Source organism: Leucopleurus acutus, assembly GCF_964270905.1.
Source record: "Leucopleurus acutus genome assembly, chromosome: 2".
In the NCBI taxonomy this organism is placed as follows: Eukaryota; Metazoa; Chordata; class Mammalia; order Artiodactyla; family Delphinidae; genus Leucopleurus; species Leucopleurus acutus.
Window position 1 is genome coordinate 75,337,018 of NC_139143.1, and position 18,750 is coordinate 75,355,767.

The 18,750-nt window shown below is 53.0% G+C and overlaps 2 protein-coding genes across 5 annotated transcripts in view; one reads left to right on the plus strand and one right to left on the minus strand.

Annotated features, from left to right (window-relative positions):
* Positions 1-1,443: 1,443 nt before the first annotated feature.
* LOC309958496 (carboxyl-terminal PDZ ligand of neuronal nitric oxide synthase protein) overlaps positions 1,444-18,750 on the minus strand; it is a gene marked incomplete at both ends in the record, with an annotated part of 305,083 nt that continues 287,776 nt past the window's right edge. For 2 of the 3 annotated variants that reach the window (XM_082834410.1, XM_082834409.1), the window contains one exon: positions 17,076-17,491. In XM_082834410.1, coding sequence (XP_082690536.1) covers positions 17,076-17,491 — 416 coding nt within the window. Of the gene's footprint in view, positions 1,943-2,764; positions 3,075-17,075; positions 17,492-18,750 lie in introns of those variants that run through there. The other variant, XM_082834411.1, reaches the window with a different exon arrangement.
* On the plus strand, positions 7,865-10,610 carry SPATA46 (spermatogenesis associated 46; the record flags this gene model as incomplete). Of its 2 annotated transcripts, XM_082834812.1 has the most annotated exons (3): positions 7,865-7,967; positions 9,311-9,424; positions 10,084-10,610. In XM_082834812.1, 3 exons carry the CDS (start codon positions 7,865-7,867, stop codon positions 10,608-10,610), a joined length of 744 nt encoding a protein of 247 aa, XP_082690938.1. The 2 variants fall into 2 exon arrangements, with proteins under 2 accessions (XP_082690938.1, XP_082690939.1); XM_082834813.1 differs by lacking the exon at positions 9,311-9,424.

Here is an 18,750-nt window from a genome sequence, read left to right on the forward strand (position 1 = left end):
GAAGCCGAACGAAGAATAGTAAAGGGGAGGCGGCAGGAGTCACAGAAGGAGAACTGAACAGCCCACTCTGGCCAGATGTGCCACTCCCAGCCTTCTCCCGGGGACCCAGCCACCTTGCTCAAAAAAAGGCATGTTCTCTTCTTGCTGCAAAGGCCCCCGGGGTTGGGATCACCCCCCGACAGGGTCTCTTGGCCACAGGAAAACAGCATGACAGGACCCCTGGTGGGAGACAGGAACACAGACGTGGGTTAACCCAGGAGGGCAGAACCAGTGGGGCTGTGTGAACTGTCAGTCCTTCACAGAGACCCCAGAGGCAGGCAGGTAGACAGCACCTTCTGTACGAGAGCGGAGCGCCTCCTACTTAAGTGTGGCCTGCTCCACGGTTCCTACCACATTCCAACCTCTCACACTTCTCACCTTGCTTCCTGCACTTACCACGCCTAGACCCTAGAACTACATCACATCACGCTGTGGAAACCCTGAAAAGCTGCTCTGAGCCCTTACGACTACTCATTCCCCATCCCGTTTTCACTGCCTTCCCCACTACTGCCCTGGGTTCTCTCGGGACCAGCTCCCTGGACGCCAGGTTCCTGGGCCCTCCCCGCCAAACAAAATCAGAACTCGCTCTGCTGCTTCTGCCAGGGCCTGCCTAGCCCTGTCTTCACGCACAGCAAGGGAAGCCCGGGTCTCTTCTTCTGTGCAAGGAGCCCGAGCGTAGCTGGCTGCACCATCTTGCCCAGTGCCTCTCCACACTCCCATGCTGGGCAGGCGCTCTCGGTGGCTGGCTCCGTGCCCTGCCTCAGGCTAGACGAGACACACCCTGTGAACCCGGGGTGTCGACAAGGCTGCCCGAGGTCTCAGGTCCGGTAAGCACTGCCCCAGGCTTGCATCCACACGGGCAGAGGCGAGGTAACAACCCAAGGGCCTGTGCTGTCTTGGGGTCAGGAGGAGCTGTGGCTGGGCTGTGCTCGGGGTATGCGGCTTTCTGGGCCTGGGCCCATCATCGAGCCAAACCCGTCATCCCTCGTCCAGCCTGATCCCCCCGGAGGCAGGAGGCCTCTGGCCCCCAGGGAGGAGAAGGAAGGAACCAGGAGGGCATGGGAGGGAGAAGAGCAGGCAGCATGTGGGAGCCAGGCAGAGAGAATACCCTTCATCCTGGGCTGCTGGCCTTGCAGGTCAGTGGGAAGCCAGGGCAACTCGGAGCAGAGGCGCCCTGGTCTCCAAGGGCTGCAGCCAGCACGCCAAGGAGCCATTCCACGGACGGACTCTTCAACTAGGACTACACATGGACTTGTGGCCCTGCAGCAGCCCGTGTGGAAGAACTGGCTCTGCTGAGCCTTGTGCAAGCAGGACACACAGCAGGGTGGAGCTGGGGCAAGGGCCAGGGTGCACGGTGGAGAAGCGAGCAGAGGGGAGGGGGTCTCAGCAGGAGCAGAAGAAGCTCTACTCAAAGGACAGCAGGTCTGGGTGAGGGCCCTCCATGTCAAGGCTGGAGGTCCGTGCCCGAGGAGGCGGGCTGCTGTCCTCCAGAGGGTCAGCCAGGCTGATGGGGCTCAGGCTGAGTTTGAGGCCGTTTCTCTCGATGAGGCCAGGGGAGGAGGCCCTTCGGCACTCAGTCACCTTTAGCTTCGGTTCGTCCTGGTTGTCCTTGTGGATTAGGTCAGGTACCGACAGGGAAACCTCTCCATTGGGCAGAGCCTCGCCCCTGTCCACCATTTCCATGATGGCCTCTGGCTGTGAAGCATCTGCTGGGCTGGGCTGGGCAGTGGGAGGGGAGTCCTGGGGCTGCCCAGGTGACAGCTCTGTCCCATACTCCAGACTGCTTAGGACTGGCTGCGATGAAATCAGCATGTCCTGGGTGGTCTTCAGGGCCCGAGGGGTTCGCTTCCTGGTGGTAGGAGGCGGGGGATCCAGCCGAGGGAATGCTTCCTGCAGGGATGACCTATAAGGTTGGTGACATGAGCTGACATAAGGCTGGCGAGACACCATGCTGCACCTTCCACTCACCCACCCGGGAAGGGCTTTTCGCTCCGGGCTCTCGTTCTTGGTTTAGCGTGCGAGTCTCGGCAGTTGGAGCACAAATGGCTTTGGGCCTGTCACCTCCTCACTCGGTGTTCACAACAGCACGAAGTGTTAACACTGGGACCACTGGTGAACCGCGTCCCGTCAGAACCTACACGATAGCCCTGAAAAGCGCATCACCACTTGGGGAGTGTAGGTGTCTAAAACGAGGCTGGACATGGGAGGGCTGCCAAAGCAGGCTCCCCTCTCCCCTGACCGGTGGGTTCCGCCAGACGCCGGCTTCTCCACTACCAGCAGTCAGGGCAGCACTTCTCAGGTGCAGCTGGGTGTCAGAATCCCCCCCGGGGAGCTTCTGGCAATACCTGGGTTTGAATCCAGCTCTGCCAGTCACTAACTTTGTAACCTTAAGCTCCTCACGTTACCTCTCTGAACCTGCTTTACCTGCAAAATGGAAATGATACACTTCATCTCAGAAGGCTGTTTCAGGGTTCGGTAAAATAACGCAGCGGAAGCAGAGCACGGCGCTAGGACATGATGGGCACGCCGTAAACGTCAGCCGTGGTGGGAGCGTTGAAGCCGGCTCCCGCAAACATGGCCCGATCCTTCAGCTGTCCTTTACGTGACAACCTCCGTCCCTACCCCAAGGCCATTCTCCCCTCTAGACACTACAGTTTGTCGCAGGCCTCTTCCAGTGGGTCCAGACCCGTGAGGATGTCAGGGCGGGAGGGAGAGATGCACTCACCTTCCGTCATCCACGTCAGCCCCGCCGGCCAGCTGGGCCCCTGCAGTCTTGTTGACCTCCATCGTGCCCACGCTGCCCAGGCTCGAGGGCTCTTTTCTCCGCAGGAAGTCGTTAACTTTGGCCCCCATGGCTTTGCCCAGGTTCTTGAGGTGCTGGCTGCTGCCCACCCAGAGTCCAGGCCCTCCGGGCTCCACAGACCCCAGGGCGGCAGAGCTGGGGGCCGCGGGCCTGGACACGTGGGGGAAGGAGCGGCTTGGCTGGAGCTTTGGAGTGAGGGCCGTGTTCAAGTTCTCAAACATGCTGTGGTCGACTACAAACAAAGAGGGAGAGACAGAGAGCCGGTGAGGGGAGGGGAGGGGGGCCCTCGACCCCATCGCTTTTGATCTTCTCCTTATACCACACCCACAACTTGTAACTTCATGAGGTTTTGGAAATAGTCAAGAGGGAGGCAGCAAAGACACTCTTGAACCTTCCGATCCAGTTGTTCTGATGGGACGTGGGACCAGAAATTCTAGTTCTGCCTCACCCAGGTTAATCAGTGATGAACTCTAGCCACAAAAAAGCTAACGTATCCCTTTAAACATGCCTCCTTGACTCATGGCTTAACCCCTTACCTTGGGGTCACCAGGCCCTTTGAAGTAAAGACAAACAAGGATGAAGCAATGAGATGTGACATTTTTACACTGCCATGAGCACATGTGGAGCTCTCTGACTCAGGCGCTGGGGTAGAAGCTGGTGGAGGGATGGCAAGTATGAGGCTGGGAGTTGGAAGCTCCCTGCTACAAAGTCACATGTGTAGCACGTTTTCTCCATGAAACATGCTCACTTCTCTTGGGGGTGGAACTTGGGAGAATGGGACAGCTGCATGCAGAGAGATGCTAAGTGGTGGTTCAGAACCAGTTCACCCCAAGTGGACAAAGCACTTGGTGCCAAGGAAGCAGGAGGAAGCTGACAAACGCCAGCTCACTTAATCCTCACAAGCTAGTAAGGTAGGGCATGGTAAGATTTCTCTTTACAGAGGAAGAAGACGGGGCTCAGAGTAATGAACTGCTGGGCCCGAGGTCACAGCCCAATCACTGGCACAGTGGGAACTAGAACCCAGGTTTTCTCACCTGAAGCTCAGGGCTCTCGCCACTACTTCTCCTGCCTTGCAATGGAATAAATGCCTAAATATGCCTCGTGCACAGTCTGCCTCTCAGGGATCTCCGTTCGGCTGGAAAGATTAACTCAAAGGGCTGGGAGGAGACCCACTGGGTTGTAAACACTTGCAGGGCAGAAGCCATGTCTCATTCATCTTTGTGTCTTTAACAGCTAGCCTGGGTGTGGCACACAGTAGGTGCTCAATAAATATCCTGAAATGCCAAACCCATTTGCAGACAGAGAATCGTGGAGACCGAGACCACAGTAGCTCCGAGGTCTGCAGTTGGAATGGCTAGAGCTCAGGGCTCTAAGCCACGCTGTCCACACACTTGCACAGAGGCAGCCTCTCCCCACCAGGAAATCCAGCTCAGGCCTCAGTGCAGCCAGACCCGCTCTGGGGCCTTGGAAGCAGGCTTGAGGTTGCTGTCCTTACCAGCTACTCCAGATATTCTGTCGGTTTCAGAGGAGGAGAGCGATTTGGGCATAGGCTCTGCTCCTTGTCAATACCTCTGCTAAGTGCCTACTCCTGCCGAGCCTTCCTAAGAGTAACTGAGGTTAGGGTATACGTTTCCTTCCGTTGAACTTTTGCATAAAGCAATTCTCTGCCCTGCACTGCTGAGTCCTGGGCACTGGGGAGCATTTCTCTTTATTGTTGTTTTACGCGGAGATATCCCTTCTGAGCCAACTACCTCAATAAGCCATATGCTAAGGGTCTTCGGGCAGCAGGAGGAAGCTGTGGGAGGAGTGGAGATCTCCCCCTGTGATGAACCCCACAGTCTTCACCTCTGTAACTGCCCCTAACCCACGTGCAAGAAAAGCACCACTGCAGGGGACATGCTGGGAACTCGACTAGAGCAGCCCTGGGACACGGGGCACAGAGCTGACTGGTTCAGGCTGGCTGGGTTCCAGACGTAGACCCAGCACACTAGGAGGAGATCCCGGCCCATCCCACAACAGGGGTATCAACTCTTGAGTCTTCTCCTGAGAGTATAAATCTTGCCATGTCATCCACTTTTGCATAATTTACCTATCATGTCCCATATCCTTCTAATTTTTCTTTAATTGTGAACTCTGCAAACTAGCAGAGAAGCCTTTGGAAACTAAAGCATTTAATGATTTCCCCCCAAACCAGAAAGTATTGGGGCCACCATGAAACTAGAGCAAATGTTCAAGAGATATATGCCAGGGAAGAGGGCCAATCCCCACCACTTTCGGGCTCATATAGTTCTGTGGCTGTTTCCTTACTGGTTTAATGTGAGTGTTCAGAGCAGACACATTCACTTCTAAAAGTGTAAGTACCAAAAACACCTGGCAAAGTGACTTGTAAATTGTGAGCCCCTTTGATTATAATTATTGAAGAAACACATTCTAAGAAACATAAATAACTTTTGGATTAAGCACCATTTTAGATTTCCTGTACTTCTTGTTTCTCTACCCTTCAGGATGTATACACTGAATTCTTAAGTAATTTAAAGATAGCTCATCATATACTCTCTTCATAATTCTCTTAAGTCTTCTGGTAAATACATCTTGTCTTTAATAATAAAATAAGTCCCTTGATGGGAAGAAGCATCTTAAGTGACTTTTTTTGTCTATAATGCTCAGCATAGGGCCTTGCACAACAGTAGGCATTTAATAAATTCATTGAATTGACTTTTGATATGAATACTTAAAACTGACTGCATTATGGGCTAACATCGTAGAAAAGCTATTCCCCAAGCCTTCTTCCATTTACAAAAGACACTCAAAACCCCCTCCTCCGGGAGCGGTCCATGGGGGCTCTTGAGGTCAGGCCGGGAAAAACTGCCCTTCTCTCCAAAGCAGGACTCTGGCTGGGGCTCCCTTCATCTTTACATCTGAGGGATGTGCAGCGAGCCCCTTTCCTGCTGGAGGCACTAATGACCCCACACTCTGTCAGGACGGGAGGCTTGGTGGTTCAGAAAATAACGGTGATGGCAGAAAGAAAGGTGACTGGATCCCAACCAGGTGGCCCTCCTAACAGCACCCCCCAGCATGCACATAGCCAAGCAGAGGGGAACATCTGGGGCCAAAGTCATCCAAAAGAAAGACAGTATCTTACCTGTCCGAGAAAGGGGCTCGGAAAGCAGGCGGGAGACAAACGAGAGAGAGAGACACATTTTATGTAGTGACCGACCACTATGGGAGTGTCACCTCCCGTCTGGGTCACCAGCAATAGCCCACCAAGAGGATATAGCATGCAAGACAGGGGTCCTGCTATGAGGAGTGTAACAGACCTGGACGACCAGGTTCCCATATGCTTTTTAATAAACCAAACCAGAGCCGTCTTTTAAAAATTCTACAAACAGGTGCTGGTGCAGCCTCCTGTATTTCCCCCAATATTCTGAGGCCCCTTTACATTAAGTATATCTGAAGTTCCTAGCTGGCAGTGGGAGGAATGCAATGGGCCAAGGCAACATGAAATTCTAAGTCTTCTGGATCCTGTGTACGTCACTCAGTTTTTTGCCGTCTCGTTTCCAACATGTGAATCCCTAGATTTTAGACCGGAAAGACGTTCGTTCATCCACTCCAACCGTCTCAATTAACAAAATGGGAAAGGCAGGTGGCAGAGAGGTCTGCCTAATACAGCACAGGGAGGTAACGGCAGAGCAGGGGTTAGAACTCACATAGACTGACTCCCAGACCCACGATCCTTCTCTACACCATGACGGCCAAGTGAGACTGCCAATACCCTCAAAGTTGCCAAGGTACACGGCGTCAAGTTACATCCTAACACGTTCTAACGTTCCAAACCAGGCTATGAAGGAGGTCCATGAGATCTCATTCTCTGCACTGTCCTGCAAATGTTTAAGTACTGTGAATAAACACGGGCGGGAAGACAACTCTGGAATCTCACATGCACATGCTAACTCACACTTGCTTCACACACTGCGAGGGGAGCCCACTGCTGACTAAGGGCTGGGCCAGACCTTTCCCACCCAGCACAAACATACCCACCTTTAGATCTAAAGCCCTGTATGCATCTAGTCATGATGATCTAGAATGGGGCACCTTCAAGCTCATCCTTCAACCCTCTAGCTAGCAGGCTGGCCAGGTTGTTACATGACAGAAGGGAAGCAAAGAGAAGAGGCTACCTCGCCACTCTGAGTACGTAGCCTTACTACCAAATTGCTTATAATGAGCAAAATGGTGCTAAGTCACCCACTTATGTTTTAGTCATTTGCTAAAAACAGACAGCACCATTTAAAACAGTATTTGGTCCCTATTCTTAGGACGTACATATGGAAGTATTTAGGCACAAAGGGACATTATGTTTGTAATTTACCTTCAAATATCTCAGAAAAAAAATGTATACACACATAGAGGCAGAGAGGGAGGGAGGGAATTGATAAGACAAATGGAGTGACATGTTAACAATAGGAAAATCTAGATGCAGGTTACGTGGATGTTCCCTGTTCAAATTTTATTTTTGCAGCTTTTTATAAGTTTGAAATTATTTCCAAAGAGAAATGTAAAAAAATGTACCCCAAACCAAAAACACAGAAACTAACGTAAAACAACAAAAACATCTGGTGACAGAGGTTAGGCAGATGAAAAAAGCAAAGAGGTCATTAAGAGAGGACAGAGGATCCCAGAGCTGGGGGTGGTGACAGCAACGACATGGAAAAGGGACACTAGAGAACAGAGGGGGCGCATAGACAACATCGCTATCAGGTCTCTACTACATTCCTCCCTCTCTCTGGGTATCCCCAATCAAGACAGGCCACGGAAGAATGACAAGTGAAAAACAGCTTTAAAATTTTTTTATCTTGCTTGCTACAGACCCCATCCATCTTTCGAGAGGGATAACCTCCCTGGCGAGTAGAATCATGTGGCCTTTTTGTGATGTCAGCTGAGCTCAGAATGTTTATTGCCTGGACAACCCACCCAGCCTCCTGGAAGCAGGCGTGTGTGACCTCCATACACTTCAGTAGTCAGAATATGGAGAACTTCTCACTCCTCAGCATTTCTGGACCTCGAATCTCTTCCTCTGCTCTGAGCACTTTTCCTGATATCACGCCCTCACGTGCCACCAGCTTGCCAGGTAAACTCTCGTGCCACTAGGGCCACAAAAATGTGGTTTTCTGAAGCTTGTAATTGAGTACTCTACCAGATCATGTTACAGGACCACGATTTAGTGAGAAAGTCAAATTACACGTGGGGAGAAAATAATTTTTCAAAATGTTGCCTACATGGTAAGTAGTTCCTGCTGTTGATTCATTTCTTGCAAGGGAAGGATGGGGGAAACATTTGTTATCAGGCTTTTTTCCCCCTCTGAATCTGCATGAACCCTCAAAGTGACAGTCTGTCTAAGTAAGGAGTATGTACTAGTTTCAGCCCTGTTTTGACAACCTGGAGAAGATCTAGACTTATCAATCCATCAGAAGGAACCTAAGGCAGGGGGGAACTGATGAGCCTATCCTGGAATAAAGTTGAATGTGCTGAGGACTTGCTATTCAAAGCATGGTCCATGGACCTGCAACATCACCATCACCTGGGAGCTTGTCAGAAAAAGGCAGAATCTCAGGCCCTACCTCAGACCCGCTGAATCAGAATCTGCATTTTTAACAAGATCTCCAGGTGATTCCTATGCACATGAAAGTCTGAGAAATGCTGTTCTGTGAAGTGGTTCTCCTAAGCGTCCGTTTGCCTATACACGGGACATTTGTATCCGTTTCCCAAACTGAGCACAGCTACTGCTCTGCGATTTGAGGCAAGCCAGCTTCTTAATCCAAGTATTAGCAACCATCAGGCAGCTGGGGTCCACCTGAACACTCTCTGGCTGTGGGTGAGAGGCGTTTTAATTGGAGAAATGGGCTTTTCGTCCTCAAAGGGATCTTGTAACATAGCTACGCGGTCCTCGACCAGACTCCCTCCTCTGGGCCCTCCAGGGACCCAAAGGCTGCAATGCAGAGTGAAAACACACACACACACACACACACACACACACACACACACACACACACACACACACTCTCTCTCTCTCTCTCTCTCTCTCTCCCCCCTCCCCCTCCCCCTCCCCCTCTCTCTCTCCCTCTCTCTCTCTCTCTCTCTCTCTCTCTCTCTCTCCCCCCCTCTCAGCTGCAGGAGGGTCAAGAGCGGGGAGGGCCAGGCAGAAAGCTGTCCTCTGGTCCACATCTTATATTCTTCTTTGGAGAGGACCTTTCCAGGGTCTCAATGACACCAGCACCCCATTTGGAATTCCCCAGGAGGTCATCCAGAATAGCTCTGCCTATGTGGATGCCACAAAGGTCATTGTTTTGCTTCAGTTTTGCAGTGCCTTAAAGCACCAAGGTTGAACCTCTAGGTATGTCTCGGGGGGAGGGGTCCCAACAAGAGGACGCCCAACCTTGCTCAGCTCACCAGAGTGTTTCCTCTGTAACCCAGGCATTGCAAAGACTGTGTCTCCTACTGAGGCGTCCAGCCCAGCTCAGGCCCTGCCACCCCAGTACCAAAGCAGTGCTCTCCGGCATGGGGTGCACAACACGGTGCTCTCAGCAGGTGAGGCCTTCTCTGACTCAGGCGGGCACATGTGAGAAGCTGGGGGAACAGGGGCTGCTCCCCTAAGGGCAGGGTGCCTGTGTGTGGGATCGCCGCGTGCTGCCTTTCCCCACTGCAGTCTCCTGCCCGGTGCTTCCTTTAGCAGAGACCTGCAGGTCTGTAAAGTCCTCTGCTTCTCCTCTCCTGTCTCTCAGGCGGATGGAGAACAGCACTTTCTGCCTCACTGGGCTGTTGCAGGCAGACAGCGAGGCTGGAGAAACGGCCACAACCAGCGGTGGTAGAAAGAGGGGCTCTAGGAGGCCAGAGGTCTGGCTGCCTGCTGAGCCACCTGTGTCTATCCTCAGAGGAGGCAGAGGAAAGGTGCCTGCAGGGAGGGATGCGCCTGACAAATGCCAAGGCTTAGTCATTGCAAGGGGAGTCCTACCTAGAGATCAAACTGCTTTTCTCTGGACAGCAGGAAGGAAGGCCTTAGCCTGCTCTCCCCACCCCATCCTCTGTCTGCTCTCAGAACTGCACTCAGGGAGGGGCAGCGGTAACCTGAGGTCCTGCCTGACTACCTGCTTTCTTGCCCTTCTGCTTCTCCACCCGGCCTCCAGCCACCCCAGGCCTCACTGCTCCCTGCCTGGCTCGAGGCTCAGACCCAGCCCTTTCCTTCGCAGGCTGCATCTCGGGGGACCCCCCAAACAGAGAGAAGCTGAGGAGGAATTGCACCATCTACCGGCCCTGGTTCTCCCCTTACAGCTACTTTGTATGCAAGGACAGAGAGAGCCACCTGGAGACCTACAGCTTCCCAGAGGTGCAGCGGGACGAGGGCAGGGGGGACAGCTGCCTCCCAGAAGACACGGCTGAGAGCATCTGCTCATCCTCCTCCTCCCCAGAGAACACCTGCACCCAAGAGGCCACCAAGAAACCCAGACACGGCCTGGATTCCGCAGACTACATCACGTCCCAGGACATCCTAATGGCCTCCAAGTGGTACCCGGCCCAGCAGAATGGCTACAAGTGTGCGGCCTGCTGCCGTATGTACCCGACGCTGCACTCCCTCAAGAGCCACATCAAGGGGGGCTACAAGGAGGGTTTCAGCTGCAAGGTGTACTATCGCAAGCTCAAAACCCTCTGGGGCAAGGAGCAGAAGGGCCGGCCGGGAGACAGGCTTTCCTCAGGCAGCTGCCAGGCCTTCAAGTAGGCCTGCTGGGTGGCGGCAGCTGTCTCGTTAGCGGACAACGCTTTAGGTAAACAGGGGATGATGCCTATTTATGTCTCTGCAGAGAGACCAATAAACCAAAGTTAGTGACAGCCTTCTGTCAAGTCTGAGGTCACCCTGTACCACCTGCCCTTCTCAGTCCCTGGTCCCCATCCCATTCCCCTTCTGCTACCAGGTGCCTAGCAACACCAGGCCCATCTCCCTGCCTCTTTTTTTGTTTTGTTTTGTTTTTTGAAAGACAATACCCAAAGTTTGAGACTATCTTCTAAAATGGTGGTTTTCAAAGTGAGGTGCTCAGACCAGCAGTGTGAGCATCCCTGGGGAATTGGTTAGAAATGAAATTCTCAGACCTACAGAATCAGAAACTCTGGGGGGTGGGCCCCTCAGTCTGTGTTCTAATTGACCTCTAGGTGATTCTGATGCAGCTCAAGTATGAGAACCACTGTTCTAAGACCCTGGCCTTCCTGTTGGTCCTTCTGTGATGGGTGCGTGCCCTGCACCGTGGGAGAACTCACACTGAGGGAGAAGGGTTGAACGCCCTTTTCTGTCGGTTCCACCAGCAGAATCTCTGCACAGTTTGAAAGCTTCTTAGGTGTTAGATCTTCTGAGGGGTAGAACAGGGAGGACAACATGCCCCACGCATAAGGCAGAAAAGAGGCAAATAGGGCTGGGGCCCATTCCCACCACGTGTACCATGATCCTTCATTTGGAAGGGACATCTCTGGCTGAAGCAAAACAGATCACTTCTGGCCCGGGGGGTATCTTTCCATGGCTCTGTTGAGTCATGTCTAAAAAGCCGGGTAAACATGTGAAAACACTGCTTCCTTCCTAGTACCAAGAAATGTCCCAGCAGACAGCCCTGACCCTTACTCCATTTCTGAGCAAACCTCATAGCCAACTCTGACCCAGAAAAACGGATGAGCATCAAGGGTGCAGCAAGGACATCGGTTTTGCCCATTATGTGGTTACAGAAAAAAAGAGCTTATGTTTGATGGTCTTATTTTCAGGCCTTATTTACCTGTCATTTCATCTCCCTAATGACTCAGTGGGCCCCTTCACTGCAAGGGGGCATTTCCTTTCTGGGACCCTGGCACCAACCCTCCCCTTGTGTCTGCTTCCCCACTGCTTGGCCAATGGGTTAGGGTGGAGGATCTCCCCTTGCCCTTCCAGGGGTCACATACTTAAGTCTTCCGAAGCCCCACTTTATAGTTTGGCCGAGCTGCTTCTGCTTAGCACTGTTCTGCTAAAATATCATTGGTGGGGGCTTCCCTGGTGGCACAGTGGTTGAGAGTCCGCCTGCCGATGCAGGGGACGCGGGTTCGTGCCCCGGTCCGGGAAGATCCCACATGCCGCGGAGCGGCTGGGCCCGTGAGCCATGGCCGCTGAGCCTGTGCGTCCAGAGCCTGCGCTCCGCAATGGGAGGGGCCACAACAGTGAGAGGCCCGCGTACCACAAAAAAAAAAATATATATATATATATCATTGGTGTTCTTTTGTGAGAGACAGGCTGGCTCACACCCCCATCACGCACCAGTCCCTTGCTGTGAGAGCACTCCCAGTCCTGCACCCAGTTCCCCACTCTTTCCCTCACCCTCTACCCGCTAAGTCAGAGTCCCAGAGTCTACTTGATTTGCAGGCTCCAGCTGGCCTGGGAGCCAGGACATGCAGGGTTCCCCCCACTCGCTGAGGGGCAGGATGGTCTTCAGGCAGCCCTGACATTATTCCATTGCTTCCAGGGCCCGGTTCCCAGAGGGAGCAGATGAGTGACTCTGGCAAGTCTTTAGTCCTCACTCTGAGCTCCTGCTTTCCTAAATGGAAAGGCCACCGGAGCCCCCGGAGGCCTCTCCTTACAGACGCTGCTATGCACGTGTGTCCCCTCGACAGGGCTCCTGAGGGAGTACAAGGAGGGGGACACGGAATGGACTTGAGGAGACCGGTCGCAGTCTCAGCATGGTCTGTGGCAGGACCAGGCGTGGAATCACTCCTCATCTGGTCTCTCTCCCTCTGCCCAGCCCTCACTCCCTCCTCCAGGGCATCCACATTATGGGCACAGAGCACAGCTTAAAAAAAAAAAAGGAGAGAGAGAGAGAGAGAAATCCACCCAAAGGCCAGGGACTGAGCCCAAGGGCCACAGCACATGCTAATCATGGCCTGGCAGGTGCGAGAATTTACCGTTTTCTCCCTAAGGACAGGGTACTTTCCACCTTTCACATTTAACGTAGGGTCATTATGACCCCAGTAGCTTTCTCAGTACAGAGCTCTGAATAGTTTCCGCACAGCAGAAAATGCACGCAGAGCACAACTGCACCGAGCAGAACAAACACGCCCCACCCCCCGCCAGTTAATGAGGGGGTAAACTGTACTGTGCCCTGGGCCACTGCCAGGCATTCTGTTGGGCGCTTCTAAAATACCATCGCATCTACTCTTCATTATAGCCTTATGTGGTGTGTTGCATTCCCATTTTACAGATAAGAAAATAAGGCTCAGTTCAGTTCACTCAGCCAGAAAAGGGCAGGGGATATGTGACCCTGGTTGATCTGACCCTCCAACTTTCCTTCAGGCCTGGCCTACCAAAGTATCAGGTTTAACAAGACCTCTGCCTTCAACATGGCTATGCGTTCCAGGCAGGGGAGCCTGGTTTTCACGATGTGGGTTTTGCGAGATCCTGCAGCTCCGTATTTCTCTAACATCCTCTCTGCCAGCATCCCTCCTCCCCTTTCGTTTCTACCCCCTGCAGGAAAGCCCACATCTCAACGAGTCAGGACTCCTCTGCTGAGCTGTGTGTCAGTGACACCATAACCCTTCTAGGCAGGTGTGGGAAGAAGTCTGTTTGCCTCCAGTATGGACATTCCTGGAATGGGCCCATCCAGAAACCTACCAACGACATACTTCAGACACTTAGTCGGGGAGTCAGTGAAATTTTATAATCTTGATGATCTTAGTTATATCTGAAAATATCTATGATGTACTTTTTCAAGCACTCAAAACTTGCTGCTGCCAGTATAGTCCAGTGATGTCTGGAGTTTGAAAAGACCTGGGGTTTGGGAGAGTCCAAAAAAAAAACGGGTATAGCCTAGGCATTACTGACATTTTGGGCTGGATAATTCTTTGTGGTGGGGCTGTTCTGTTCACTGGAGAATATTTAGCAACATCCCTGGCTTCCAACCACTATGTGTCAATAGCCTCCTTCCGAGTTGTGACAACCAAAAACGTCTCCAGACGTCACCGAACATCCAGCCCTTGGGGGAGCGAACTCGCCCTTGGATAAGAACTGTCGGTACAGCCCGATCCTGCAAGGCTGGTCTGAATCAACTGCCCCTGAAGGCACCACCTTCCCCCGCTGCTTGAAGGAACACACGAGTTCTTTCTAAACACCACACACCCTTGGGAATGGTGCGTCACAGAGCTGATGCCACCGGGCTCGGGAAGTTGGGAGGCGGGTGGGGGAAGGAGCAGGCAGAATAGAAAAGGCAAGAAAAGACAATGGAAAAGCTTTTAGAAACAAGAAAGGTTTATTTAGCAAAAGCCACTAGACTAGTGACAACATCCAGGGAGTAAGTGCACTTAACATGAACAGAATCTTTTCCCAGAGAGTTGATCCAACAGAGTTAATGCCACACAGTTTTAGGAAGTAGAGGGCGCAGGGGGAGGGGGCAGAGTGGGAGGAAGCAGTCAGGCAGAGAGAAAATAAAAGGAATACGACCCCTAAATGAGAGTTGAGAGAAGTGAGGCTACGAAGAGGCTTTATAGACAGCATTGGTATAAGCAGGAATATGATTTTCAGTCCCAATAGACAGTCCATCCTGTGCAGAGAAGTTCTTTCCTGGCTCCGCAACTGTGGGAGCCTCGTGTGCCCAAGAGTCTGCTGGCACCCAGGAAAGGCTGGGGCAGGTACAGTAAGGGAGGCGCCCCTGGTGTCCACTTGTCCTCCATACAGGGCAGAGTAGAAGGATGAGAAAGAGGGGGGCAGGAGTTGAGTTAGCAAAGCAAGAAGCAAGGAGAGAGGAGGACAGGGTGACATTGCTCGGAGATCAGGTCTGCAACACTCCCTTTCCTTCCCAGTGGCTGGTGACCCTTCAAGGCCCCTAGATCTGTCCTTTGTCTCCTTCACCTCCAACACACCTAGTGCGCGCCGGTGTGGGATGCCAACACACAAACCAGTGCTCCAGGGAGGGCCTGAACTGGGGAAAGAATGGGGCCGAGGTGGGTGGAAACCACTGCGGGGTACCCCGAGGGCGAGGGTCTTAAATGGGTCCCAAGTCAGCGGTACATAGAACTAGTCTCTCCAATTCTTCAACCTCTCCACCGTCTCCTTTCTTCCTTCCCTTGGCAAGGTTTTCAAGACCCTTTTAGAAACTATCCCCCCCACCCACTCTTCTCCCCATCCCAAAGAAGCCTTCTCCTACCACATTCCACACACCTAATCCACTGGCCTCTGGCTTTGTCCTCAGCCCCTGCTTGCAGGCAGTGGGCCTGGAGAAGCCAGACCTTCCACTCCCCTGAACACCCCAAATTCTAAGGAGCCAAGAGGTCCCACACTCAAGGAAGCCCGGGTAGGATTTCGTAAGCTAGCTAGAGAGGCTCAGGCAAACCGGACTCCTAACCTCTCTCCTTTGATTTCATGGTTCTTCCTTCCCTGTATATCTGGACCTACGTCCAATGATTAATTAGAAAGTAGAACAAAAACAGGACCACCTCTCTCCAACCAAATGCACATTAGGAAAAGAACACAAATCTACTGTTGATTCAAACACCCTGGAGATTCCCATTCTCTTCTCTCTGGTCACTTCTCACAAGCCTATGCATACGTATACACCTTCCCTCACACGTGTGTGTCAATGCCAGCACACGTGTACACACATGCACACACACACGCACCCGTCCCATTCCACTGACACCCTCGTGCACCAAGGAAGGCTAACACAAAGCTACATTTATTTCCTTAATTTGGCCTTTCTGGTCTAGAAGAAATCCAACTGTAGCTATAAGAAAAGATCTGCACTTTCACTTCTATATTTTATAAAGCCAAGTTAGGCTTGAAGAACTCAACTTTGCAACCACATCCTTACCAACTGATCCCCAAATAATATTGCAGTCTGGGTCTGTGGTTTGCTGTCCAAGATAAAGTCTTATTTCCCCAACACTTGGCACTAGCATGTCTCAGCTCTCTCTTCAGGCACCTTTAAATCTGTTAACAGCCACTTAGGGCCTTATTGGAACCAAGGACAAGTAAGCTAGCCTTCCCTGCCCCAATCAGCTCATTGTACCAGGTGGTAATCTCTAGGCCTACATGGTAAAAGAGAATTGCACCTGGCACTTTTTACAGGTGTGCTCGAGGCATGCATCCACAGGGAGACAGGTCAAGGGCAAAGTGACTATCGTTTCTGACTTAAGTGGCAGTGATTCTGAAGAGTGGACTTGAGTGGTCTCAGCTACCAGTCTCTGTTTGCTTTTTTTTTTTTTTTTTTTTTTGATCACTACTGCGCAGTGGAAGGGACAGGTTGAGAGGTAAGGCTGGGGGCTCCGGGTCTCTGAGGCTTTTATAGAGGCAAGAGTGCTACAAAGGCTTCAGCTGGCACAGCCCCTGAGGCAGGACACAGGGGAGAGAGGGCAGCTTTCCAGCCTCCACGTGGATGAGCTGGACTTGCAGGCAGGAGGTGGGGCAGGGCATCCACACTGAGGAATCAGACCTAAGTGATCTGGGGCAGGCAAGAGGTTGTCCTCCCCACGGGCTTTCACGGCAAGGGCCTGAATGACAGTCAACTCCCAGTCTCCCTCAGGAGCAACATCTGAAGCCCACCTAGAGAAAGTGACTGGATCCAATTCATCTGAAAGCTTATCCCCGCGATGTGACACACCCCAATTCCACATTCACACTGAAAGGACTATCCTGTCTTTCAGCCTAGAGCGTTCGACCTCTACAATCTTTGCAAGGGCCTAGAGAAGGAATTCCTCCCACGAAGGTTGGGGAGAGTTAGGCAACTGGTAGCATCCTGATATCCAAACACAAAGTACCTGAGAAGGTACCGATGGCTTCCCTTCATAGTCGGGACCACAGAAGTGGGGGGGGGGGGGCGAGGGGGCATCACACGACAGAGCAGGGGAGCCTGATGATGCAGCGGGCAGGGAGCAGGTCCTTCAGCAGCCTGGTGGTCCTCAAGAGGGACCCTCTCCCAAAGCCATGGGCTCCGAGAGGCCCCTTGGCCAACCCCCACCCACCCAGTAGTCGCAAGCAGGAGGCAGGACCTGATTCACTTCTGGGAATCCAATGTCTTCCCCACTTGACCCTCCAAAGCAAAACCCTAACCCTTTTCTGAAACTGTAAACGCTTCGGGGCCCCCGGGTATCCTCAGCAGTGCGCATTCGCCGGCAGCCCCTACCCGGGCAGCAGCCAGACTTGGCCCCTCCACACCTCGGCCACGGCCTCCGCCTGCCAGCACCACAGCACCTACACGGCGATCTCATCGTCCAGGCTGTCGCCCAGCTCCTGCCTCTGCAGGACGTTCCGCAGGCGGGGCAGCTCCTCCTGGGACCACGAGTCGCGTTCCTCGCTCTCGTCCGTGTTGGATTCGTACTCCGAGGCGATGCCTGACTCTCGGAACTTGATGAGCTCCAGGCTGCCCAGCAGCGGCTCACCCTGAGCAGGGGGCGGGGTGTCCTCGGGCGGGAGAAAGCGGAAGCACTCCAGCTTCACCAAGCAGTCGCGCCTACCTAAGGGGCTGCCCACTGGGTGGGCGAAGTCGGCCAAGCCCGCGCCCAGGGGCGGCGAGTGCAGGTCCTCTGGCTTCGGGGTCGTGGGGTCACAGAGCACGGGAAGAGCTCCAGAGCGGAAGGTGATCTCCAGCAAGCTATCCTGGGAGCCCACTGGAGTGGGGGGAGAAGAGGGGGAGGGGGCAACATTAGCAAGGTGCTTGGTCTGGAAGCCACCGTTGGCCCACCCAGGTCCCTGGCCAGTTGCGCGAACCCTCACAGGGGCTCTTCAGCTCTTCCTTCCACCCCACACAGCACAGACACGCCAGGCTGAAGGGGACGAGCTCAGGGGAGGTGGTAAGGGCAGGGCAACGATAAGCCCATGATCAGCTGGTGAGGCCCGTGGACGCCTTGAATGGGGTGTGTGGTAGGAAGAAGGTACAAACTGAAGAGCTACCTTAAAAGCATGTAGTAACACTTGGTGCAACCTTGTAAACTGGCATTAATTAGAATACAACAGAGCCTTGATAAACAAAAATAAAAATCCAGAGAGGCTTTCAGAGCGGTGACCACTGGTGACAGTGGTTCCCAATCCGTAACTTTGGGCCACTTTAAAAACACAGAGTTATCAGCCCTGCCCCAGATCTACCAATGCAGAACCTCCGTGGGTTGGATCTGGGAAAATCCATCTTTTAAAAAGCTCACGGGATCGTTTGGGAGAACTACTGGTATAACAGGGAAGGCATTAGACCTGGGTCTGAATCTGGGCTCCACACTTTGCTAGGCCTGAAACTGTGGGCTGGTTACTTAACCTCTCTGAGTCCGTTTCCTCATCTGTAAAATGGGCACAGCACCACCTACCACTATAGGGATTAAATGAGATTAGGTATACGATCAACGGATATTGGTCCACAGCCAGCGCACACTTAGAGCAGCAGACAACCCAGGGACAAGCTCAGGAGGAAGGCGTGGAGACACGCTGTCTTCTAGTACTTCTCAGTGCAGCCTGGGGGTGGCTGGGAGTAGAGGCAGGCATCTCAGGCTGGGAGCCAGGCAACCTCTGCCACTCAGCAGCAGAGCTAGCTGGCCACAGTTTACTCCTCTGCCTTATCCATTAAATAGACGGACTGCTGCCAGCCTTTTCTACGCTGCCGAGTTGTCAAATAGTGCGGGGAGAGTAAACTACTAAACAGTTCGATGTCTCCTGCAGAGCTCACGGAGACCACGATTCACCACAGGTGCTCAGCGTGTTTCAACTGGAAAAGCCCTCTGAGAAAGAAACGGGCAGCCCTAGCTTACGTGTAAAGAGCCCGGGCCCCCATCGAGGAGAGGCTGGGTGAACACGTGGTCGTGACTCCCGGGGACTTTCAAGGTCAAGTCTGGGCACTGGGCTAGAAGGCAGCCAAGCCCCTCTCTGGCCCTGCCCTTTTGTA